The sequence below is a fragment of the Dermacentor variabilis genome, chromosome 8 (assembly GCF_050947875.1).
Source record: "Dermacentor variabilis isolate Ectoservices chromosome 8, ASM5094787v1, whole genome shotgun sequence".
NCBI classification, from domain to species: domain Eukaryota; kingdom Metazoa; phylum Arthropoda; class Arachnida; order Ixodida; family Ixodidae; genus Dermacentor; species Dermacentor variabilis.
In genome coordinates this window covers 96,268,994-96,293,958 of record NC_134575.1, presented here as the reverse complement: position 1 = coordinate 96,293,958, position 24,965 = coordinate 96,268,994, and the positions used below count along the sequence as shown (strand labels likewise).

Genomic DNA, 24,965 nt, shown 5'->3' with positions numbered 1-24,965 from the left:
GTATGTGTCACTTTCTTGACTAAAACGCTATATCAGGGAGTGCTGCCGCACTTTGGTACTGTTTAGGCGAAGTTTTTTTAATGCATGTCCAGTGATATTCGATACAAGTTTTAGTCAAATCGGTGGTTCCTAGAATAAACCTAAAATAAAGTCAGTAGGGTTTCGCAACGGAACACTTCTTAATTTCATCAAAAACCGTAATGACACCTAGTAGAGCGCTGAAACAGACAAGGGACGATTAACAAGGACCTACGCAAGCGCTGTTGCTGCCCAAATTATTCGTCCCTTGCCTGGTTTCAGCGCTGTGGCCGCTCTGCCTATGGATGACTAACATCTTGTTGCAACATGTGTAATCAGGTGGAGCAAATAGTAGTTGAATTTTAATCCAGAATCTATCTTGTACACGGAGAGTAAGAAAGATCAAAGAAAGAACAACACACACTGAAATTGAGAAAAATAGGCAAATAAAAACGCGTTTGAACGTAATATTACAACAACCGCAAAATTCATTAACCCTGTACGCATGTGACAACAGGAACTGTTATAAGCTGTTTTTAAATATTTGAACTAAATTATTACGAAACATATTAACAAAAACTAGTTATAAGGACAAGAGTTCAACTATTAGACTAAAAGTTAGAAAATCTGTTATCCGTTCACTGAAACTTCAGTCTCGACATGTCGCAGATGGTTTAGAAATGTAACGGTAAACGACTTGCTTGGATCTGTCGAGGTTCTGATAAAGGAGCGGTTCATCGAAGAGTGCGCCGACGACAGTGTAGAACGCTGGAGTGGGCATGTTCGACGGTACTTGAGAGTTGACGTGCTCGCGGATATCCTGCAGAAAAAAATTTAAAAATTCGGAAAATAAAGGCGCGTACGTAGCAGCACTCATAATTTCAAATCCCAGTAGAAAGAGAAGCGAGAATAAGTTATATAAACCAAACAAAGCAAAAGACATTGTCTCGATCGTTTCTACCGGCTTTGTTCAAGGTGGTCCCTAACAATTCTGCGCCGACGTTTTACTAGTTCATGCGTAGGAGTTTGCTTCTAGGAGAAAATTTATCAGTTTTTAGGAATTCTTAGGGATACCCAGGAAAAAATTTCATAAAGTAAATTGCATAAAATTGTGACAAAGATAGATGCTTGTCGATGCAGATGTGACGTCAACGCAAGCATGCTTTATCCCTCATCGATTTTCGTTGAAGGCTTTCATATGTGTCGGCGGCGGTACGATTTAGGTCGGAGCGATACCGATCTAGAATATCGGCTATCTATACTAGAACATCTGCTATCGCCGTTTGCTATCTTTGGCACATCGCTCTCTTGCTGTCTCTTAACCATGCGCCTAACACTTTTCGTTCCATCGTCCTTAAGTTGTTGTCGAGGCTCTTTGTTAACCTCTATGTTTCTGCCCAATACGCATACCCAGGAATACTGGACATGCGTTTAGCTTCTCTTTTCGCCACCACGTGGCGTATAGACCTTAAAGATTTCAAATTCGCGCCGTGACGTATGCCATGACGCACAACTAAAGAAAACATAATAAAAAGAAGCACACCCTGACAGTGTTGCTTCAGCTCGGTACTTGGAAAGGAGCGCGCTTATGTATCAGCCTTATCGTGAAGACAACCTGCTACTTGCTCGACTTGCAATGAATCGACGATTTTGCTAGACACCTTGCCAGACAGCTCGTAGGCATTCCGGGTAAGATGTCTGGTCGAGGTAACGGCTCCCGCAAAGCTTCCGTTGGGTTTCCTTTCTTCATTGTTTTTCCTTATTATCTGTTTACCACTGCGGCCACGGGCTTCCGTATAGTCAGCGTTATTTTTCTTGTGTTTTCTAAGAACCGGTGTGATTCAATAACAGGAAGCTTTAACTCGGGCCCTTCTTCGATGCCGGCTGCTCAAATACATGTAAAACGCATAAATGATTTTATGAGGAAATCGCTCAACCGATCTGAATGAGAATTGTTGCATTCGAGAGAGAACGTTAGATCACAGTGATCGCTGCAATAATAATTTTCATTTAGGCCATTGCATTATTGACAAGAATTATCGAAAATCGACAAATCTGAAAAAGAATAGAAGTACGAAGTTTACAAATCCGTTAGTTCGGATAAAAACTGATATCGCATCCGTCTAAACTGCATTAAAAAATAAATTTGGGGTTTTACGTGACAAAACCACTTCATGATTATGAGGCACGCCCTAGTGGAGGACTCCGGAAATTTCGACCACCTGGCGTTCTTTAACGTGCACCTAAATTTAAGCACACGGGTGTTTTCGGATTTCACCCCTATCGAAATGCGGCCGCCATGGCCGGCATTCGATCCGCGACCTCGTGCTCAGCAGCCCAACACCATAGCCACTGAGCAGTTTAGAACCACGGCGGGCTCTAAACTGCATCCCTTGGAGCATCTCAGTCGGACAAATTCGATGTATGAATTCATAACTTATGTGAAGTTGTTACAATATGCCTGTAAAGATTTTGCGAATACCATATTCAGGAGTTAGTGGAGTATTTCAGGGTGGCATACGATATATCACTTTTGTCCGCATTAAATGAAATATTAGGTGCAGCTTACAGAATTCCGATATCATTTTTAGTTGCTGAGGTACAGAGTCGTATACTTCGAGTATTGTTTCTTGAAATTTCGCATTTTTTAGAACTAAAGAAAAGTGGCAGCTAAATAAAACTTTGCTTTCTGAAATCTCATTTTAACTGCTTCTTTCAAGTTCAACATAACTCATGAATTGTGGTGCAGCGGTTGTAAGAAGAAAGGATTGCTGATTTCCCATTGTTAGGGTTAGCGTCTGACACCACGTGGCGAGCGTTCATTCACCCTACCTTCTCTCCGGAATCGTCGATGAGAGGATCGACCTCTCCTGCCCGTGCTTGGTATTGCAGGAGGAGGGGCCTTCTCTCCGTGCCTGTCACGTGTCCTTCGACGGAAGCAAGATCCCGCCCACATTTGTAGAGAGCCTATTTAAGGGGATCCGATATGTACTTTTGATATACTTCTTACTTGAGACTTCATACTTGAAACTTCATACTTGATACTTCATACTTCATGCTTTTCTTATTTTCTTTCAACTACCTTTGAATAAACCGTGCAAGTTTCGCACTAGCACATCGTCTCGCCCCTGCTTGGTCGCCATGATCTACCGGATGCCTGCAGCCCGCCGACAACGCCACGCTACCCCATAAGTAATGTCGGTCGAGCTTCGATAGGCAGGCGTCGCTACTTCTCGGCAGCAGTACGGTACGCTACCCTGGAGTACGCAACACCATGTAGGAGCTAAAGCTTCCCGTTAAGTTAGGCTTAGAATAGTATTTTTGCTGAGAGAAGAAGCAAGACGGGTAGCGTATATACATTATGGCGGCCGCAGCCCAATGGGGGCGAAATGCGAAGACACACGTGTACTTGGATCTAGGTGTACGTTAACGAAACTCAGGTGGTCGAAATTTTCCGCATTCGCCCACTACGCCGTGCCTCATAATCAGATCTTGGTCTTGACACGCAAAACCTCGTAATTTATTTTTTTGACTTACAGAATGTACAGTAATTTAGAGTAATTGACAAAGCCAACCCTACAGCAGGCTAGTCATTAAAGCGTTCACTTCTTCAGACCTAAGCTCGTGCTCATCTTCCTCAGCTTTGTGCAGGGCTGCGCAACATATTTAGACTTGGCGCGGAAGCGCCGTCCCACTGCTTTTTAGACAGAAAAGGGCTGGTAGCATTTTAGGTGGCTGACCTGAACGACGTGATAGGAAGTGGATGGAGCAAGTAATAGGTGCGACCGGAGACAAATCGTAGCTTACGTTGATTACCTGACAGAGGACCCGGTAAGGGCCGGAGTAGCGGGATATCAGTTTTTCCGAGAGGCCGGAACAGCGGGTGGGAGATCGCAGCGGGACAAGATCCCCGGGAATATAATTGGCGTCCCGGTGACTACTGTCACATATGCTTTTACGCTTGCTCCGAGAAGCACAAAGGCGACGGTGCGCGACTTGGCGTGTTTCTTGGGCTCGAGCAATGACATCGCTTGTATACTGAGACACGGACTCTTGAGGGGTAAGCAGTATAGTATTAAAAAGCAATACTGGATCTCGGCCACACAACAAATAAAATGGTGAGTAACGTGCAGTGTCGTGGCGCGATGAATTGTGCGCAAATATGACAAACGGGAGAGCAGTATCCCAGTCACGATGGTCATCAGAAACATACATGACGAGCACGTCTGTTATTGTTCGATTAAGCCGCTCCGCAAGACTGTTTGTCTGCGGATGGCATACATTAGTAAAGTTGTGCTTGGTAGAATAAGAACGAAGGAAGTCACCCACAACTGTAAAGAGGAAGGAGCGATCCCTGTCGGTAAGAAGTAGACGAGGAGGGCCGTGGTGAATAATGATGTGCAACAGGAAGCACGCTACGCCTGTTGGAAGGGCTCTGGTGAACGCGAACCAAGTTGTATAATCTGTTTCGACGGCCATCCACTTGTTGCATCAGTCAAATGTGGGGAAAGGCGCCAAGAGATCTACACCAGCGCGATAGAAGGGTTCGGTAGGAACGCCAAGAGGTAGGAGTAAACAAGCAGTGAGCACAGATGGCTTCTTCTGGCGTTGTCATAACTCACGTTCGCTCAGATAATTCCGCTCAGCTGGAGAAAGCAGACGCTGGCGTAGGCAATGACGCGGTCGTGACGCCGTTGACGTTGACAAAAAAAGGCACCGATTCTATGACCACTGGCATCAGTGCGGACTTCTCTTGGAGCAGTCTGGTCGAAGTGCGCAAGAAGGAATTGAGATGTAAGCAGAGAGACAAGTTTCGAAAAGGCAGTTGCTTGTTCAGATCTCCAAGAAAATGAAGCGTCTGCCTTCAGCAAGAGTAGAAGGTGGGTGACCTCCGCAAAATTGTGCATGAAGCGGCTGGGGTACGAGAGCAGGCCCACGAAGCTCCGGACATCTTTCGCACATGTTGGCACGGGAAACTTCTGTACGGCAAAAGCTTTTCCACGGTCTGGGCGCACACCAGATGAATGAACAAGATGACCGCGGATAGTAATTTACCGGCGTCCGAAGTGACATTGAGGTGAATTGAGTTGAAGGCCAGCATTGGGAAAAGCAGAAAGAACGGGCGAGCGGCACTCCGGGTGCGTGGCAAATGTAGAAGCAAAAACGACGGCGTCATCTAAGTAATAAAAACATATGAACCTCTTGAGGTTATGAAGGAGTGTGTCCATCATGCATTCACAACTATATGGAGCATTACATAAGCCGAGTGGTATAAATTTGAACTTGTATAGGTCATCGGGTGTTATAAAGGCGGTTTTCTCTCCGTCCATGTCGTCGACGCAGTCCGCCAGTAACTGGAACCAAGGTCGATGGAAGTACTTCGCATCATGGAGGTAGTCGAGGGCATCATCAAGGCGTGGTAGAGGGCAAACGTCTTTATTGGCGATCTTGTTGAGGTGCCGGTAATCTACGCTGAAGCACCAGCTGGCGTCCTTTTTAACTAGAACGACAGGGGACGCCCAAGGACTGGATGATCGTTCAACGATTCATCGAGAGAGAATCTTCAAGACCTCTGTTTGAATGCCTTGTTCGTGCAAAGAACGACGGTATGGTCGTCTGTGAGTAGGGTGTGCGTCACCCATGTCAGTATGGTTTGTCGTGAGAGAGGTCTGGCCTAAAGGGCGACCCAGGTCAGAAATGTGGCTGAACGCGGATAGGAGCTGGCATAAGTAGTTGGCGTGGTGAGGCGGAATTCCGGAGCAATAATGTTTCTGAGCTGAGGAAGGACAGCCGGCAAAGAAGAGTCAACGGGAGTCGACGTAATGTAAGCGGGTGAGGCTGAAAACAGGCAAACTTGGGAAGAAGACAGCGTACCTAAGGCTATGCCTTGTGGTAGGACGTGGTCACTGATTGCGAAGTTGACTAGCTGAAGGCTGGTAGAGTTGTTGCTGATACTGAGGATGGTTTGCGGAAGAGCAACGTGATGAGAAAGGAGGACTTCCGCGAGATGAGACACAACACCATCAGGCACAGATGAATCTGTATAAAGCAGGACGCTGGTCAGGGCTTGTGGGGCCAGTCGAATGTGCTCAGCGAAGCAGAGCCTGCTGGGAACTTCCTCGGGAGGGTCAAGACAAAGTAAATAAAGGGGAACTCCAGCGGAGCAGTGGATAAGGGCGGAGTGAACGGATAGGAAGTCAAGGCCTAGAATAACATCATGGGGACACTCTTAAATAACAGTAAACAAAACTGATGTTTGGCGGCCAAAGACACCAACACGAGCGGCACACATTCCTATTGTGGCCAGTGTTCTTCCGCAAGCGACTCGCACAAGACAGGGCGCCGTACGTGTCAGGACGTAAGGGAGCTGTCTACGAAGCTGGTCGCTCATCACATAGATGTGCGCACCTATAACAAGCAGAGAAGCGAGAAGGACACCATCTACGTCACATCAAGTAAATTCCTTTCCGTCGGTAAGGTCAGTAGAGCAATCGCAATCCCGGTCGTTCTAGCAGCGTAACCTCTCAAGCTGCACCCGTCAGTTTCACGTAGCACTCTGCACGCAGCTCTCGAGAGGCAGCAGGGAGGGAGAGGGAGTGTATATGCGTGTGCACGTCTTGATCGTGCATGCGCGCGTATATGAGTTTGTGTGTTTGCCCGCGCTTGTGCCTCCGTGTTTGAATCTGCGTGCGCACGAGCGCATTCATGCGTCTGCGAGCCTACGCGCATTTGTGTATGCATGCATCTCCGTGTGCGTGCGTGCGTGCGCACAATTATCTTTGTGTGCACATGCGTGGGCGCGTGTAAATGTGCGTGGAGGCGAAGATTCCAGTAACCTGTGCGTCTCTATGCTTGAGAGAGAGAGTGTGGTGAATATTTGTTTGTGTGTAAAGGTGTATGTGTGAAGCTAGCATATCCTTACTTGCACCTACTCTCGGATGCAAATGAACTGTCGACGCTAAAATTCTGGGATTTTTACGTGTCAAAATCACAATCTGATTATGAGGCGCACCGTAATGGGAGACTCCGGAATAATTTCGACCATCTGGGGCTCTTGCACCTAAATCGAAGTCCACGGCTGTTTTCGCATTCCGCCCCTAACGGAATGCGGCCGCCGTGGCCAGGATTTGATCCCGCGACCTCCTGCTTAGCAGCCCACCACCACAGACACTAAGCAGGCGCGGAGCGGATATAGAGTTTACATGAATCTTATATATATATATATATGCACAGCGACAAGAACGAATCATCATCATCATCAGCCTGGTTACGTCCACTGCAGGGCAAAGGCCTCTCCCATACTTCTCCAACAACCCCGGTCATGTACTAATTGTGGCCATGCCGTCCCTGCAAACTTCTTAATCTCATCCGTCCACCTAACTTTCTGCCGCCCCCTGCTACCCTTCCCTTCCCTTGGGATCCAGTCCGTAACCCTTAATGACCATCGGTTATCTTCCCTCCTCATTACATGTCCTGCCCATGCCCATTTCTTTTTCTTGATTTCAACTAAGATGTCATTAACTCGCGTTTGTTCCCTCACCCAATCTGCTCTTTTCTTATCCCTTAACGTTACACCTATCATTCTTCTTTCCATAGCTCGTTGTGTCGTCCTCAATTTGAGTAGAACCCTTTTCGTAAGCCTCCAGGTTTCTGCCCCGTAGGTGAGTACTGGTAAGACACAGCTATTATATACTTTTCTCTTGAGGGATAACGGCAACCTGCTGTTCATGATTTGGGAATGCCTGCCAAACGCACTCCAGCCCATTCTTATTCTTCTGATTATTTCATTCTCATGATCCGGATCCGCCGTCACTACCTGCCCTAAGTAGATGTATTCCCTTACGACTTCCAGTGCCTCGCTGCCCATTGTAAATTGCTGTTCTCTCCCGAGACTGTTAAGCATTACTTTAGTTTTCTGCATATTAATTTTTAGACCGACTCTTCTGCTTTGCCTCTCCAGGTCAGTGAGCATGCATTGCAATTGGTCCCCTGAGTTACTAAGCAAGGCAATATCATCAGCGAATCGCAAGTTACTAAGGTATTCTCCATTAACTTTTATCCCCAATTCTTCCCAATCCAGGTCTCTGAATACCTCCTGTAAACACGCTGTGAATAGCATTGGAGATATCGTATCTCCCTGCCTGACGCCTTTCTTTATTGAGATTTTGTTGCTTGCTTTATGGAGGACTACGGTGGCTGTGGAGTCGCTATAGATATCTTCCAGTATTTTTACATATGGCTCATCTACACCCTGATTCCGTAATGCCTCCATGACTGCTGAGGTTTCGACTGAATCAAACGCTTTCTCGTAATCAATGAAAGCTATATATAAGGGTTGGTTATATTCTGCACATTTCTCTGTCACTTGATTGATAGTGTGAATATGGTCTATTGTTGAGTAGCCTTTACGGAATCCTGCCTGGTCCTTTGGTTGACAGAAGTCTAAGGTGTTCCTGATTCTATTTGCAATTACCTTAGTAAATACTTTGTAGGCAACGGACAGTAAGCTGATCGGTCTATAATTTTTTAAGTCTTTGGCGTCCCCTTTCTTATGGATTAGGATTATGTTAGCGTTCTTCCAAGATTCCGGTACGCTCGAGGTTATGAGGCATTGCGTATACAGGGTGGCCAGTTTCTCTAGAACAATCTGTCCACCATCCTTCAACAAATCTGCTGTTACCTGATCCTCCCCAGCTGCCTTCCCCCTTTGCATATCTCCTAAGGCTTTCTTTACTTCTTCCGGTGTTACCTTCGGGATTTCGAATTCCTCTAGACTATTGGCAGCACCATTCGTTCTAGACTATCTAGAACGAATGGTGCTGCCTTTATACCATTATCACTTTCTGAAAGCGAAACCGACGCAAACAGAAAAAAAAAATATGAGGAGCCATTCCACTCTGTGAAGATGGATGACCAGCTAAGCTCATCAGACAGGATTAGACAAGGGGTCATGTATTTATTTTCACCATTTGGTAATGGTAGTGACGATAGCCTAGTGATTACTGTGATATATACGGGTTGGCCCGGTTACAACCTTAGACAGAATCTTGGCCAAAGTAAAATCTATAGACGGCCGTTGTTACTTGATTGAGTTACTTCGATTGGTCTGGCACTTCAAACCAAATTCTTCTTGCACAAACTCAGTGAACCATTTCTTTTCTGGTTTTGAAATGCCCACATTGAAGTTTCCAATGGTGATCACAAGGGTAGTGTCATTGCGGCTAACCAATGCAAAGTGCGTGGTCATGAACCGCCGTCACACTCCGTGTGACTTCGGCGTGCGCCGAAGGATGTAGCACTGCCCCCGCGGCGCGCCACAGCGGTGTAGGATGGCCTAGACTAATTGATGGACAAGCGTTTGCGCGCCTCTTGGAAGGAAAGGTTCAGTTTTACTTTCATTTAGATGATTTGTTTTTCTTTTTTTCATGATGGGCAAGAACGAGAGTATGCGGGGTGATCCCCTTCACAATTAGCGCAACGTGTGGTAGAAGTGCAAGTGTCGGACGAGTGCTCGTTTGATGCACAATTTGCACAAGTAGTGCGCCCTCGGCAGCTTTGCGAACCGTGCCCGAACCGCTGACACTTGAAGCATCGGCGTGGGTTAGGAATGCCTTACACACAGTTTGAAGTATCCTGTTTCTATTGAGTCTGGTAAGTTGCTAGTTCCAAAAGTGATGATTATATGTCTGGTTGGTATTTCTTTGTCATCTCGCCTTATTTTTATCCTTTGTGCCTTGACGACGTTCTGTTCTTGCCATCCTTCTAGTAATTCACTTTCGTTCAGTTCGAGAAGGTCATCTTCCGAGATGACACCGCGCACTGTGTTCATCGACCTGTGTGGTCCTACAGAAACGGGAATGTCCCCAAATGCTACGAGTTTTGAGAGTTTCTCATATTGTGGCATGGTCGCGAACTTCGAGTAGAAGATCCTCACTTCCCATCTTCGTTACTTTATAACCTCGGCCTTTTGCTTCAGTGATAGATTTGGTTACAAGAAATGGTGATATCATTAGGACTGTCTTCGTCTCGTGCTGACTGTGGACAACGTGGTATTTAGGAAAGGACACTTTCGGTTGCATACAAAAGTTGAATTGTTCATCGGTGCGCCCCCTCTTCAGGGAGCGATCAGGTAATAGGGGAAAAGCTTCTGCCATAAAAAATAGCAAAATTCGGCGGCGATGGTGGCCACCCACCACCGAGCCAAACAAGGGGACGCTACAAGATTGGAAGCCTGCAGACGCCAGCCATGCATCGCCACTATAACCTAATATAAAATACCCAAGGTTGGATAACTACACCAGGTTAACCCTTGCCGCCCAGAATACGGAAGTGAGGAGAAGTGAAGACAGGAAACATGAAAAAGGCTAGAGAGAAAGAAGAAGATCGAAGAGGGGGACAGGAAAAGGCGACTGCCGATTTCCTCCAGGTGGGTCAGTCTGGAGGTGCCGTCTATGCGAAGCAGAGGCCGAAGAGGTGTGTTGCCTCCGCCGGGGAGCCTCAAAGGTCCAAACACCCAGCATCGGCTCAACCCCCAGGATCCCCCTTTCCCCAGACACGGCTAAGCCACGCACGGCTACACGCGGGAGGTGCCAACCCTCGTGTGCTCGGGTACGTGGTGTCGCAACACACCAAACGCCTGCTGACGCAGACGCCCCTGCGGGGTAACGTGGTTCACCAGCGAAGCTCTTTAGCACACGACTCGGAGGCGACACATAATTTTGAACAAAAGGTACAAACTCATTAATTCTCTTGATGGGTCATCATTATTTCACTCGCAACTGCAATCACATTCTTTGAGAAAGTCAAATCGATGCACGTACGCCGCTGGGTGGCCGGTTGGGCCGGATCAGTGAGGCATCATAAGGGATGGGTCTGCAACACGGAACGCGTAAACCGCTCCCTTTTCGGTAGGCACACATACACAGTGGTATCGCCGACAACGACAAGAGAGGTGGTGTCATAGCAGCAGATTCACGCAAAGTGAGTAGCCATGAAACTTACGGGACTATGAGTCATTGCATTTTCTGCTTGCTTACTGGGGTTTGAGCGATTGCTCACGCGGATATGAGCCGTTGATGATTACATTTTTCAACATGCTGTTTTGTATGTTGTATGCGTGATTAGAAAGAATTTAGGCACTGTTCGTTTCACTTTGCTGAGTGCTGTTGGCCTGTCTTACTGGGCTGAGGCATCGCATATTTTGCTTGATCGGGAGTTTTCATGCTGCTATACAATTTTCTCATTGACACTTTTCATCAAATTATAATATTTAAGAAGTTGAGAAATTCATGAAGGCTAATTATCTAATTCAGCCGCATAAAAATTATATGAGTATCTCCAAGCGATGGCAAACAACATTACCTTGAGTCTGTTCAGCTACGTTGTCACGATCATCATCATAAGTCTGGTTACGCCCACTGCAGGGCAAAGGCCTCTCCCATACTTCTCCAACTACCACGGTCATGTACTAATCGTGGCCATGTCATCCCTGCAAACTTCTTAATCTCATCCGCCCAACTAACTTTCTGCCGCCCTCTGCTACGCTTCCCTTTCCTTGGAATCCATTCCGTAACTCTTAATGACCATCGGTTATCTTCCCTCCTCATTACGTGTCCTGCCCATGCCCATTTCTTTTTCTTGATTTCAACTAAGATATCATTAACTCGCGTTTGTTCCCTCACCCAATCTGCTCTTTTCTTATCCCTTAACTTTACACCTATCATTCTTCTTTCCATAGCTCGTTGCGTCGTCCTCAATTTAAGTAGAACCCTTTTCGTAAGCCTCCAGGTTTCTGCCTCATACGTGAGTGCTGGTAAGACACAGCTGTTATAAACTTTTCTCTTGAGGGATAATGGCAACCTGCTGTTCATGATCTGAGAATGCCTGCCAAACGCACCCCAGCCCATTCTTATTCTTCTGATTATTTCAGTCTCATGATCCGGATCCGTAGTAACTACCTGTCCTAAGCACATGACTGTATTCCATTACCACTTCTAGTGCCTCGCTACCTATCGTAAACTGCTGTTTTCTTCCGAGACTGTTAAACATTAGTTTAGTTTTCTGCAGATTAATTTTTAGACCCACTCTTCGGCTTTGCCTCTCCAGGTCAGTGAGCATGCATTGCAGTTGGTCCCCTGAGTTCCTAAGCAAGGCAATATCATCAGCGAATCGCAAGTTACTAAGGTATTCTCCATTAACTCTTATCCCCAATTCTTCCCAATGCAGGTCTCTGAATACCTCCTGTAAACACGCGGTGAATAGCATTGGAGAGATCATATCTCCCTGCCTGACGCCTTTATTTATTGAGATTTTGTTGCTTTCTTTATGGAGGACTGTGGTGGCTGTGGAGCGCCGCTATAGATATCTTTCAGTATTTTTACATACGGCTTGTCTACACCCTGATTTCGCAATGCCTCCATGACTGCTGAGGTTTCGACTGAATCAAACGCTTTTTCGTAATCAATGAAAGCTACGTCGTATTTGCATATCTTTAATGTCGGGCTCAAGTTACGTGGCACACCCTGTATATACGCATAGGTATATACATTGTTTCACTATGCGTATGACTTGCTGTTGAATTGACACCATGTAATTATTCGTCCTTTCATTAAAGATCATATTTCCCGATTTCTCTGTGCTAAACTAAAGGCCTAGGTTTATCGCTGCGTTGCCACAAATATTACCAAGTGTGTATATCACATGCATTGTGTGCTAGTGGCAGAATGTCGCCATCATACATCAGTCCGGAGACCATCTATTGCGCATGCAAGATAAATCAGACCCTAATTCACTGTTATCCAGTCACCTCCCCCTCCCCCGACGACAGTGCCATTTTGAAGTGATCGCGCATCCCGACAAGCTTAGCGATCGAGGCCGGTTTTCTCGCCTCCCAGTTCTATCCACCCTCAAGCAGTGACTTGGGCGTCGCGCCGCTAAGCCCAAGGCTGTGGGGTGGAATGCCAGCCGAGGCGGCCACATTTCCAGGGCGACCAAATCCAACTAAGTGTAGCGTGCCGCGCATTGTGTGGAAGTTGAAAGAAGGTCGAGGTGGTCAAAATTAATCGGGAGCCCGCCACTACGGCGTGCCTCATAATTATATCGTCGTTTTTGCTGGTAAAACCGAAAAATTTATTATAATTCACCTTAGGCCATCAATCTATTTGCAGCAAAGCCCTCATCCTAAATGTTCGATATTTTCCGTCCCAACCCAGATCTAATCGGGTCCGCACTGCCCCATCTGTTACGAATTACGGAAAAAAATTAACCAATGCTTTCCGCCAGACAGTTGTCATTAAGGTAAATAGCACTATTTGCCTACACTTCAGCCATTAGAGCCTGCCTGCCTGCCTGCCTGCCTGCCTGCCTGCCTGCCTGCCTGCCTGCCTGCCTGCCTGCCTGCCTGCCTGCCTGCCTGCCTGCCTGCCTGCCTGCCTGCCTGCCTGCCTGCCTGCCTGCCTGCCTGCCTGCCTGCCTGCCTGCCTGCCTGCCTGCCTGCCTGCCTGCCTGCCTGCCTGCCTGCCTGCCTGCCTGCCTGCCTGCCTGCCTGCCTGCCTGCCTGCCTGCCTGCCTGCCTGCCTGCCTGCCTGCCTGCCTGCCTGCCTGCCTGCCTGCCTGCCTGCCTGCCTGCCTGCCTGCCTGCCTGCCTGCCTGCCTGCCTGCCTGCCTGCCTGCCTGCCTGCCTGCCTGCCTGCCTGCCTGCCTGCCTGCCTGCCTGCCTGCCTGCCTGCCTGCCTGCCTGCCTGCCTGCCTGCCTGCCTGCCTGCCTGCCTGCCTGCCTGCCTGCCTGCCTGCCTGCCTGCCTGCCTGCCTGCCTGCCTGCCTGCCTGCCTGCCTGCCTGCCTGCCTGCCTGCCTGCCTGCCTGCCTGCCTGCCTGCCTGCCTGCCTGCCTGCCTGCCTGCCTGCCTGCCTGCCTGCCTGCCTGCCTGCCTGCCTGCCTGCCTGCCTGCCTGCCTGCCTGCCTGCCTGCCTGCCTGCCTGCCTGCCTGCCTGCCTGCCTGCCTGCCTGCCTGCCTGCCTGCCTGCCTGCCTGCCTGCCTGCCTGCCTGCCTGCCTGCCTGCCTGCCTGCCTGCCTGCCTGCCTGCCTGCCTGCCTGCCTGCCTGCCTGCCTGCCTGCCTGCCTGCCTGCCTGCCTGCCTGCCTGCCTGCCTGCCTGCCTGCCTGCCTGCCTGCCTGCCTGCCTGCCTGCCTGCCTGCCTGCCTGCCTGCCTGCCTGCCTGCCTGCCTGCCTGCCTGCCTGCCTGCCTGCCTGCCTGCCTGCCTGCCTGCCTGCCTGCCTGCCTGCCTGCCTGCCTGCCTGCCTGCCTGCCTGCCTGCCTGCCTGCCTGCCTGCCTGCCTGCCTGCCTGCCTGCCTGCCTGCCTGCCTGCCTGCCTGCCTGCCTGCCTGCCTGCCTGCCTGCCTGCCTGCCTGCCTGCCTGCCTGCCTGCCTGCCTGCCTGCCTGCCTGCCTGCCTGCCTGCCTGCCTGCCTGCCTGCCTGCCTGCCTGCCTGCCTGCCTGCCTGCCTGCCTGCCTGCCTGCCTGCCTGCCTGCCTGCCTGCCTGCCTGCCTGCCTGCCTGCCTGCCTGCCTGCCTGCCTGCCTGCCTGCCTGCCTGCCTGCCTGCCTGCCTGCCTGCCTGCCTGCCTGCCTGCCTGCCTGCCTGCCTGCCTGCCTGCCTGCCTGCCTGCCTGCCTGCCTGCCTGCCTGCCTGCCTGCCTGCCTGCCTGCCTGCCTGCCTGCCTGCCTGCCTGCCTGCCTGCCTGCCTGCCTGCCTGCCTGCCTGCCTGCCTGCCTGCCTGCCTGCCTGCCTGCCTGCCTGCCTGCCTGCCTGCCTGCCTGCCTGCCTGCCTGCCTGCCTGCCTGCCTGCCTGCCTGCCTGCCTGCCTGCCTGCCTGCCTGCCTGCCTGCCTGCCTGCCTGCCTGCCTGCCTGCCTGCCTGCCTGCCTGCCTGCCTGCCTGCCTGCCTGCCTGCCTGCCTGCCTGCCTGCCTGCCTGCCTGCCTGCCTGCCTGCCTGCCTGCCTGCCTGCCTGCCTGCCTGCCTGCCTGCCTGCCTGCCTGCCTGCCTGCCTGCCTGCCTGCCTGCCTGCCTGCCTGCCTGCCTGCCTGCCTGCCTGCCTGCCTGCCTGCCTGCCTGCCTGCCTGCCTGCCTGCCTGCCTGCCTGCCTGCCTGCCTGCCTGCCTGCCTGCCTGCCTGCCTGCCTGCCTGCCTGCCTGCCTGCCTGCCTGCCTGCCTGCCTGCCTGCCTGCCTGCCTGCCTGCCTGCCTGCCTGCCTGCCTGCCTGCCTGCCTGCCTGCCTGCCTGCCTGCCTGCCTGCCTGCCTGCCTGCCTGCCTGCCTGCCTGCCTGCCTGCCTGCCTGCCTGCCTGCCTGCCTGCCTGCCTGCCTGCCTGCCTGCCTGCCTGCCTGCCTGCCTGCCTGCCTGCCTGCCTGCCTGCCTGCCTGCCTGCCTGCCTGCCTGCCTGCCTGCCTGCCTGCCTGCCTGCCTGCCTGCCTGCCTGCCTGCCTGCCTGCCTGCCTGCCTGCCTGCCTGCCTGCCTGCCTGCCTGCCTGCCTGCCTGCCTGCCTGCCTGCCTGCCTGCCTGCCTGCCTGCCTGCCTGCCTGCCTGCCTGCCTGCCTGCCTGCCTGCCTGCCTGCCTGCCTGCCTGCCTGCCTGCCTGCCTGCCTGCCTGCCTGCCTGCCTGCCTGCCTGCCTGCCTGCCTGCCTGCCTGCCTGCCTGCCTGCCTGCCTGCCTGCCTGCCTGCCTGCCTGCCTGCCTGCCTGCCTGCCTGCCTGCCTGCCTGCCTGCCTGCCTGCCTGCCTGCCTGCCTGCCTGCCTGCCTGCCTGCCTGCCTGCCTGCCTGCCTGCCTGCCTGCCTGCCTGCCTGCCTGCCTGCCTGCCTGCCTGCCTGCCTGCCTGCCTGCCTGCCTGCCTGCCTGCCTGCCTGCCTGCCTGCCTGCCTGCCTGCCTGCCTGCCTGCCTGCCTGCCTGCCTGCCTGCCTGCCTGCCTGCCTGCCTGCCTGCCTGCCTGCCTGCCTGCCTGCCTGCCTGCCTGCCTGCCTGCCTGCCTGCCTGCCTGCCTGCCTGCCTGCCTGCCTGCCTGCCTGCCTGCCTGCCTGCCTGCCTGCCTGCCTGCCTGCCTGCCTGCCTGCCTGCCTGCCTGCCTGCCTGCCTGCCTGCCTGCCTGCCTGCCTGCCTGCCTGCCTGCCTGCCTGCCTGCCTGCCTGCCTGCCTGCCTGCCTGCCTGCCTGCCTGCCTGCCTGCCTGCCTGCCTGCCTGCCTGCCTGCCTGCCTGCCTGCCTGCCTGCCTGCCTGCCTGCCTGCCTGCCTGCCTGCCTGCCTGCCTGCCTGCCTGCCTGCCTGCCTGCCTGCCTGCCTGCCTGCCTGCCTGCCTGCCTGCCTGCCTGCCTGCCTGCCTGCCTGCCTGCCTGCCTGCCTGCCTGCCTGCCTGCCTGCCTGCCTGCCTGCCTGCCTGCCTGCCTGCCTGCCTGCCTGCCTGCCTGCCTGCCTGCCTGCCTGCCTGCCTGCCTGCCTGCCTGCCTGCCTGCCTGCCTGCCTGCCTGCCTGCCTGCCTGCCTGCCTGCCTGCCTGCCTGCCTGCCTGCCTGCCTGCCTGCCTGCCTGCCTGCCTGCCTGCCTGCCTGCCTGCCTGCCTGCCTGCCTGCCTGCCTGCCTGCCTGCCTGCCTGCCTGCCTGCCTGCCTGCCTGCCTGCCTGCCTGCCTGCCTGCCTGCCTGCCTGCCTGCCTGCCTGCCTGCCTGCCTGCCTGCCTGCCTGCCTGCCTGCCTGCCTGCCTGCCTGCCTGCCTGCCTGCCTGCCTGCCTGCCTGCCTGCCTGCCTGCCTGCCTGCCTGCCTGCCTGCCTGCCTGCCTGCCTGCCTGCCTGCCTGCCTGCCTGCCTGCCTGCCTGCCTGCCTGCCTGCCTGCCTGCCTGCCTGCCTGCCTGCCTGCCTGCCTGCCTGCCTGCCTGCCTGCCTGCCTGCCTGCCTGCCTGCCTGCCTGCCTGCCTGCCTGCCTGCCTGCCTGCCTGCCTGCCTGCCTGCCTGCCTGCCTGCCTGCCTGCCTGCCTGCCTGCCTGCCTGCCTGCCTGCCTGCCTGCCTGCCTGCCTGCCTGCCTGCCTGCCTGCCTGCCTGCCTGCCTGCCTGCCTGCCTGCCTGCCTGCCTGCCTGCCTGCCTGCCTGCCTGCCTGCCTGCCTGCCTGCCTGCCTGCCTGCCTGCCTGCCTGCCTGCCTGCCTGCCTGCCTGCCTGCCTGCCTGCCTGCCTGCCTGCCTGCCTGCCTGCCTGCCTGCCTGCCTGCCTGCCTGCCTGCCTGCCTGCCTGCCTGCCTGCCTGCCTGCCTGCCTGCCTGCCTGCCTGCCTGCCTGCCTGCCTGCCTGCCTGCCTGCCTGCCTGCCTGCCTGCCTGCCTGCCTGCCTGCCTGCCTGCCTGCCTGCCTGCCTGCCTGCCTGCCTGCCTGCCTGCCTGCCTGCCTGCCTGCCTGCCTGCCTGCCTGCCTGCCTGCCTGCCTGCCTGCCTGCCTGCCTGCCTGCCTGCCTGCCTGCCTGCCTGCCTGCCTGCCTGCCTGCCTGCCTGCCTGCCTGCCTGCCTGCCTGCCTGCCTGCCTGCCTGCCTGCCTGCCTGCCTGCCTGCCTGCCTGCCTGCCTGCCTGCCTGCCTGCCTGCCTGCCTGCCTGCCTGCCTGCCTGCCTGCCTGCCTGCCTGCCTGCCTGCCTGCCTGCCTGCCTGCCTGCCTGCCTGCCTGCCTGCCTGCCTGCCTGCCTGCCTGCCTGCCTGCCTGCCTGCCTGCCTGCCTGCCTGCCTGCCTGCCTGCCTGCCTGCCTGCCTGCCTGCCTGCCTGCCTGCCTGCCTGCCTGCCTGCCTGCCTGCCTGCCTGCCTGCCTGCCTGCCTGCCTGCCTGCCTGCCTGCCTGCCTGCCTGCCTGCCTGCCTGCCTGCCTGCCTGCCTGCCTGCCTGCCTGCCTGCCTGCCTGCCTGCCTGCCTGCCTGCCTGCCTGCCTGCCTGCCTGCCTGCCTGCCTGCCTGCCTGCCTGCCTGCCTGCCTGCCTGCCTGCCTGCCTGCCTGCCTGCCTGCCTGCCTGCCTGCCTGCCTGCCTGCCTGCCTGCCTGCCTGCCTGCCTGCCTGCCTGCCTGCCTGCCTGCCTGCCTGCCTGCCTGCCTGCCTGCCTGCCTGCCTGCCTGCCTGCCTGCCTGCCTGCCTGCCTGCCTGCCTGCCTGCCTGCCTGCCTGCCTGCCTGCCTGCCTGCCTGCCTGCCTGCCTGCCTGCCTGCCTGCCTGCCTGCCTGCCTGCCTGCCTGCCTGCCTGCCTGCCTGCCTGCCTGCCTGCCTGCCTGCCTGCCTGCCTGCCTGCCTGCCTGCCTGCCTGCCTGCCTGCCTGCCTGCCTGCCTGCCTGCCTGCCTGCCTGCCTGCCTGCCTGCCTGCCTGCCTGCCTGCCTGCCTGCCTGCCTGCCTGCCTGCCTGCCTGCCTGCCTGCCTGCCTGCCTGCCTGCCTGCCTGCCTGCCTGCCTGCCTGCCTGCCTGCCTGCCTGCCTGCCTGCCTGCCTGCCTGCCTGCCTGCCTGCCTGCCTGCCTGCCTGCCTGCCTGCCTGCCTGCCTGCCTGCCTGCCTGCCTGCCTGCCTGCCTGCCTGCCTGCCTGCCTGCCTGCCTGCCTGCCTGCCTGCCTGCCTGCCTGCCTGCCTGCCTGCCTGCCTGCCTGCCTGCCTGCCTGCCTGCCTGCCTGCCTGCCTGCCTGCCTGCCTGCCTGCCTGCCTGCCTGCCTGCCTGCCTGCCTGCCTGCCTGCCTGCCTGCCTGCCTGCCTGCCTGCCTGCCTGCCTGCCTGCCTGCCTGCCTGCCTGCCTGCCTGCCTGCCTGCCTGCCTGCCTGCCTGCCTGCCTGCCTGCCTGCCTGCCTGCCTGCCTGCCTGCCTGCCTGCCTGCCTGCCTGCCTGCCTGCCTGCCTGCCTGCCTGCCTGCCTGCCTGCCTGCCTGCCTGCCTGCCTGCCTGCCTGCCTGCCTGCCTGCCTGCCTGCCTGCCTGCCTGCCTGCCTGCCTGCCTGCCTGCCTGCCTGCCTGCCTGCCTGCCTGCCTGCCTGCCTGCCTGCCTGCCAGTCAGTCAGTCAGTCAGTCAGTCAGTCAGTCAGTCAGTCAGTCAGTCAGTCAGTCAGTCAGTCAGTCAGTCAGTCAGTCAGTCAGTCAGTCATGTTACGCTCTGTCATGTTACGCCGACCCAGTGGCGGAAGCAGTCTACCTGTTTAGGCTGCTAGGTATGTGCTCCTTGCATTCCTGATGACGCCAGGAAACCAAGCCTGATGCCACGAATGCTCAGAAACCTATTAGGGACAGCAAATAATGCTCCCGCACACCTTCTGTGATGTGTACCGTGGAGCTGAGGCGTTTCTTGTACAACGTAGCAGAACACAACGTAAAGACAGAGATGGACGGTTGGGTGCATGTGTTCTAAGTTGATAAACTTGAATTGCGTTAAGAAAACCTCTCCGAGCATTCGCACCTGCTTTATTAGGTGCCTGCACTATTAGTATACAAGTGGTCTTTTTACCGGCTCGAAATTTTAAGAAATAGATCAATGTAAATCTTCCTGACATTATTGTTATCATTCGAGTGTTCAGATGGAAACCTCCAGATACGGAGCAAGTTGAGTAGTGTGCGTAATTCACGAAGGTATGTTAATTATCTTTTAAATAATTAATTTTGGGTGGCTAAAGCAAATGAGTAGTTTGGAGCCTGTCTTCGACATTGTGTAGTTGAGCGAATATATGCTTATTAAACATGCTCCTGTAAGAGCTAAGAACAAATATTTTACAATTAACCGCTCCCTGTAAGCTTAACTGACGCGGACAAAGATCGTGGGTAACATCGACCTGACCGCTTCCAGCCTTTCGAGACATTGTCATGAATGGCACGGTTCCGTGAGCATGTTCCTTGCGATCAGACGACTGTCGATATTTGTTCACTTTGTTTTTCCGAAGGCAAGCCGTTTAAAGTTGAAATGTCAATGTAGCAACGAACGTGCGCTGCCGAAAGCTTGCTTTGTCACAGGAATTATACACGATTGAATGATAGTCCAGATTTAGCGCGTCATTGCCAGTGGCGTAGCTAGGTTGTCTGGCACCCGGGGCCCATAGGTCTTCTGTCACCCCCCCCCCCCCCCCGCCCGGCTGTAGTCGAGGAAGGCGAGGATATCGACAATTTCCAGGTTTCAGCACCAGTACAGCCGTCTTCGATACCGCGCAAGTCCCCTGGATCCCCCTCTCCTTCGCTTTCTTTCCCAGAGATCGCGAATGCAGCAGGTATTGGCGGCGAGGAGTTAGGCAGTCGCCATCTATCGGAAGCGCCTCGCTGGCATAGTATGAAGGATCACGCGGCGCGCTTCTTATAGGTTTTGCTTTCAGCGCTCACTGAAAACACCACGCGCGAGCTCTCCCGGACATTTCTGTAAGTACTTTCGAAGCGAGAGAAGGTTTTTACTGTCTAAATTATAATCTTGGGCTAACTGAAAGCACCGAATGGTTTACAGACGCTATCTCTTTACCGAATACGTACAGTGAACGCCACTGTGCGCGGTCGCCGCGATGGAGTCTCCCGAACCGGCTTCTTGCGTGAAAGGTAGGCAAACGCTGAGAGCAAACTATGTGAAATATGTTCTTATAGTGTTTGTATAACTAAATTGAGCATAATAGAATGAAGCCTCAATGCAGCGATCGCACAGCTTCGCAGCGACCGACTGCGCGTCTGCATGCTTGTCCGCGCACTGTTTCGCTTTCTCCGCGCGCGCGTTTTCGCACCGTGCCATGAGCTTTAGGCCGCAGAATATGAGCATTTGACAGTATACAAGCAAGCATTGTTGCGTCGGCGCTATCAGAGCTGTTCAAAGATTATTTCATAGTAGAGACTTCGACGCCTACGGGGACTGTGATGTGCCGTCGCGACGATTCAATCTTTATTTTTTTCTAAATTCTTGGACGTTTCAATATTATTTCTCGAGTTGCATCGCACTATACGTTTATCGGCGTTCTCAGCGTGCGATTTTCCCGGTGCTGCTTTTTTTGTAATCCAGTGCATTATTTCACAACACAAACACGACCATATGCCATGCTTTATTTTATGTCGCTCCCTTTCCACTCCAGCAAACTTGCCAGTATCTATAGCATCCATAAGTTCGTAGACCAAACCTTCATGACGTTAGTCGGGCAGCGGACTCGGGAGAGCATCTCAGTGCGCGTTTTTCGAACATCGCAGACCCGGTGTGGTACCAGAAATCTTCCTCGCGTCTGTGCTTGCTGCACACCCGAGTTGTAGCCGATGACTGTTTGCCGGTTTTATGTTTCGCGAGCCAAGCTTCCGACAGCTTCTTGTCCTGCGGCTACGTGTGAATAAGGCTGACACCGTGCTCCGTCGCGTGCGTCCGGCACCGAGCAGTAGCCTACCATGTTGCACTTCTTCAAAGGCAACCACTACATATTGTTGTGCTTTCTATCGTTGTAAAGGAGACACTCGAAGCGGGAAAATCTCGCCACTAAATGAGGGCTGCGGCGTACGAGGGAACTTAAGCTCTCGTTTCCGGCTCGCTTCGGCGCTCCCGAAGCAGCCGACGCGGCCGCTATGTCCACGTGATCCCTAATAGCACGTCACGCCGACGGTGTCGCCAGCTTTTCCAGTGGTGCAGCTCGAGGCCAGTGCACGCTGTTTTTTCTATGTCAAATAACACAGGGTGCTGCACTGATAACTTGTGATAAGCACATGTGCACATATTCTGTCAGACTGTAAGGCTTGGCAACCAATACAAATGCGGCATCGTGGCAAATACGGCTCACGTCACAAATAAAAAAAATATTTTTATGAAGTTTTAATTACCAGTTTTAGCGGCAACATTGCATTTGCAAAATTGAAGGCCGACATTCATATCTTGCCCAGCAAAAACTTCACAAAAATCGTCGTAGGTACTATGGCCCGCAGTATTCTGGCTGTGGGAAGCCCTGAACGAAAACGAAAATTAAATTGTGTCTCAATGACGCTGATCTCCCCAGCATATTACAAAAACGGAAAACGCCATCTGCCTCCCTGTTGTGCGGGCGCCAATGCTATGACAATTACGAGTTCTCTTTATTCTGATCAATAAAGCCTTGTTTTTATTTGCTGCTATGCGGACAAACGTGATTATCCGAGCTGCGGTTCCACCAAAAGATTGGGAAACGAATAGAGCACGCTTCGCGTCGATTCTTGGCGTCACCATGAAGCCCGTGCCAGCGAAACATGTTCGTCTGCACTCGCAATGGAGAGGGTTGAGGGATCAACGCCACTGGTCCACTATTTCATATTTCTTTCGCTACTGCCACACTGGGCGCCACCCGCTGTGCCAAAGTACTGTAGGTCGTAGCACCCAAAACGATTTTGTTTAAGAAATTTTTGTTGAGGTAATAATATGACTTTGAGTCCTCAATTCTTGGAATTGAAGTGCTTCCTCTAAAACTACTAATTAAGGAATTATTAAGGATATGGTTATTACCTATCTGCCATATTTTTCGCGCTACTGAGTTCCTAGTAATCACAAAGACACATATAACTTGATAGAGTATCGGGAAATATCCTTACAAAATTCACGTTTTTATTTTTGTAAAATTCTGTGCACCTGACACAGACACTGTACTTGTGACATGAAGTCAAACAACAACAACAGTTTTCTGAAACTTTCGAGGGTAGGAAGGAAAGCGTGAAAGATAACGGCAGGTTTCGCAGCGGCTTCTCGGAGCGAGCGCGAGAGGGGAAGTAAAAGGCAAGTTGAACATCGCGGCGCCCGCGACTATATACGGCCTGTCGAGTCATACGCTGCCAAACTCTTCGGCCGCACCGAGTTTGAAGACGATCCAGAGAATACCATGCGCGACGTTTGACGGCCGCACTTATGCAACGTCGCTCTCAACGAACGCTTCGTCGTAAACGCGAGCGCCGGGCGCGCTGGTTGAACGCCCTCTTTCTACTGCCCTTCTTCGTCTTCGCTGCGCGTTCTGAACGGAAGAGGGACCCAAGAGCCTCAACGCCTTATAACGCCTCACTGTATGTTTAGCGACGCCTGCTCCCAGCATCAACGCACGGCACGAGCGCACCCCACATGAAACGTTCCGCTAGGGCGAGTAGTTTAGCGACCATTTTGCGAATTAAATTTTTTAGCTCGCACATTCGTGCAATTATTTCGTGGAGTGTTGATAGAGCTGCAGCCGACAATTCTGCGGCTCAACGCGTCGGGTACATGAGCTCGGGCTACTGGATACTGGAGCATTTTTTGCCATTTGTGCCCAGTCCAGCCGGCAGAAAGAGGGGTGTCTTCAGGCGTATGACACCCCCCCCCCCCGACTGGCCCCTTGCACCCGGGGCCCACGGGCCCCCGGCCCCCCCTGTTGCTACGCCACTGGTCATTGCCCTCAAGTCATTGCGCTGCCACCGACGGAAGCAAGATAACGAAGTTGAACTGCTTGGCACCTTCTTACGCGGCCGTGCCAGCCAAGGGCGGCAATACTGACGTCACAGGCGCTTTTCTTTCCCTCGGTTTGGCTTTAAGAAATAAATAATACTGCAAATGCAGTGTCATTCGTTCTTCTCTCGAGGATTTAAACACGAGTTTTAAGTCTCCACATCGCGTGTGTTTCCAACAGTAGGTGTAAGCAGGAAAATGTTCGCTCACACCCGAAAACACGCAAACACCCTCGCACGCACACACACGCACCCTCTCTCCCTCGCACGAGCACACACTCTCTTCCTCACAAGCACTCACACGCTCTCTCCATCGCACGCACAGACGTCCATGCGCACACAAACACGCACACTTTTGTCCGCAGGCATGCATCCTGAAACACGAACACGCACGGTCACACACGTGCACATTCACACGCCGCCATGCATGTGCCGCAAGCACGCAAGCACAATGCACTAACACGCAGATGCAGGCATGCACACACGCCGCGAACGCTCACACACGCATACACACACTCGCTTGCAAGCATATGCAAATACGGAGGCACTAGCACGCGCACACACCGTACCCTCGCAAGCCTCTCCCTCGCCCATCCACACTCTCTCCCTCGCGCACGCCCACACACACCCACACACACACACACACACACACACACACACACACACACACACACACACACACACACACACACACACACATTCTGTCTCCCCCGCACACGCACGTACTCTCTCTCCATCCGTCATACGTCATACACACGCACGCACACTATACGCACGTACAGGCATCCATGCGCACGCAAACACGCACACATTTGTTCGCAATCGTGCATGCTGAAATTCGAGAACACACGTTGGCACGCGTACACGTTCACACGCGCCCACGCATGCACCGCAAGCGCGCGCACACGCGCACGCACACGCAGGCACGCACACACGCCACGAACGCTCACACACGCATACACGCACTCCCGCGCATGCAAACGCAAATACGGAGGCACACGCCCGCACACTCATACACAGAGCGCACACGCGCATACACCCACACCCAGGCACGCTCCAAACATGCGCACGCATAACCACTCTGTACCATCTCGCCTGCTTCTCAAAAACCTGCGCGTGCGAACAGGCTGCATAACACACCCTCTACCATTAGCTTCCCAATGCCAACTGTAATAAATCGCTTTACGGTACAAATTTGGCGCTTCTTCAAGTCAATGTGCCATCTGGCGGGAGGGGGCAAAACTATTCCCTCCTGTCGTGGGACTTCACCGCCTCTGTCTGACCTGCTTTGACAGCTTTAACGCACCACCAATGTTCCGACTAAGTGCCAAACTGCATATGTTGTTAGAGGGGGCTACCCTCTTGTTGCCGTCAGCTGAAACTTTTTGACCCTCGGCCGATATTCTGAAATATAATTAAAAAAAAAAAACATTTCCCATTGAGTTACACTTGTGCGGTGCTGTGAAGTTCCGAAGGAGAATGTCCAGAATTCGTGGGCATGTTAGCACTAGTAGAATGCAATGATTGC

The 24,965-nt window shown here is 53.8% G+C and overlaps 1 protein-coding gene across 1 annotated transcript in view; it reads right to left on the bottom strand.

The window, feature by feature from the left end:
* Positions 1-667: 667 nt before the first annotated feature.
* The window catches only part of LOC142591495 (uncharacterized), a 73,284-nt gene continuing 48,986 nt past the window's right edge, over positions 668-24,965 (bottom strand). The window contains exon 10 of the mRNA XM_075703823.1: positions 668-838. Within this exon, the coding sequence (XP_075559938.1) occupies positions 668-838 (171 nt within the window). The remainder of the gene's footprint in view (positions 839-24,965) is intronic.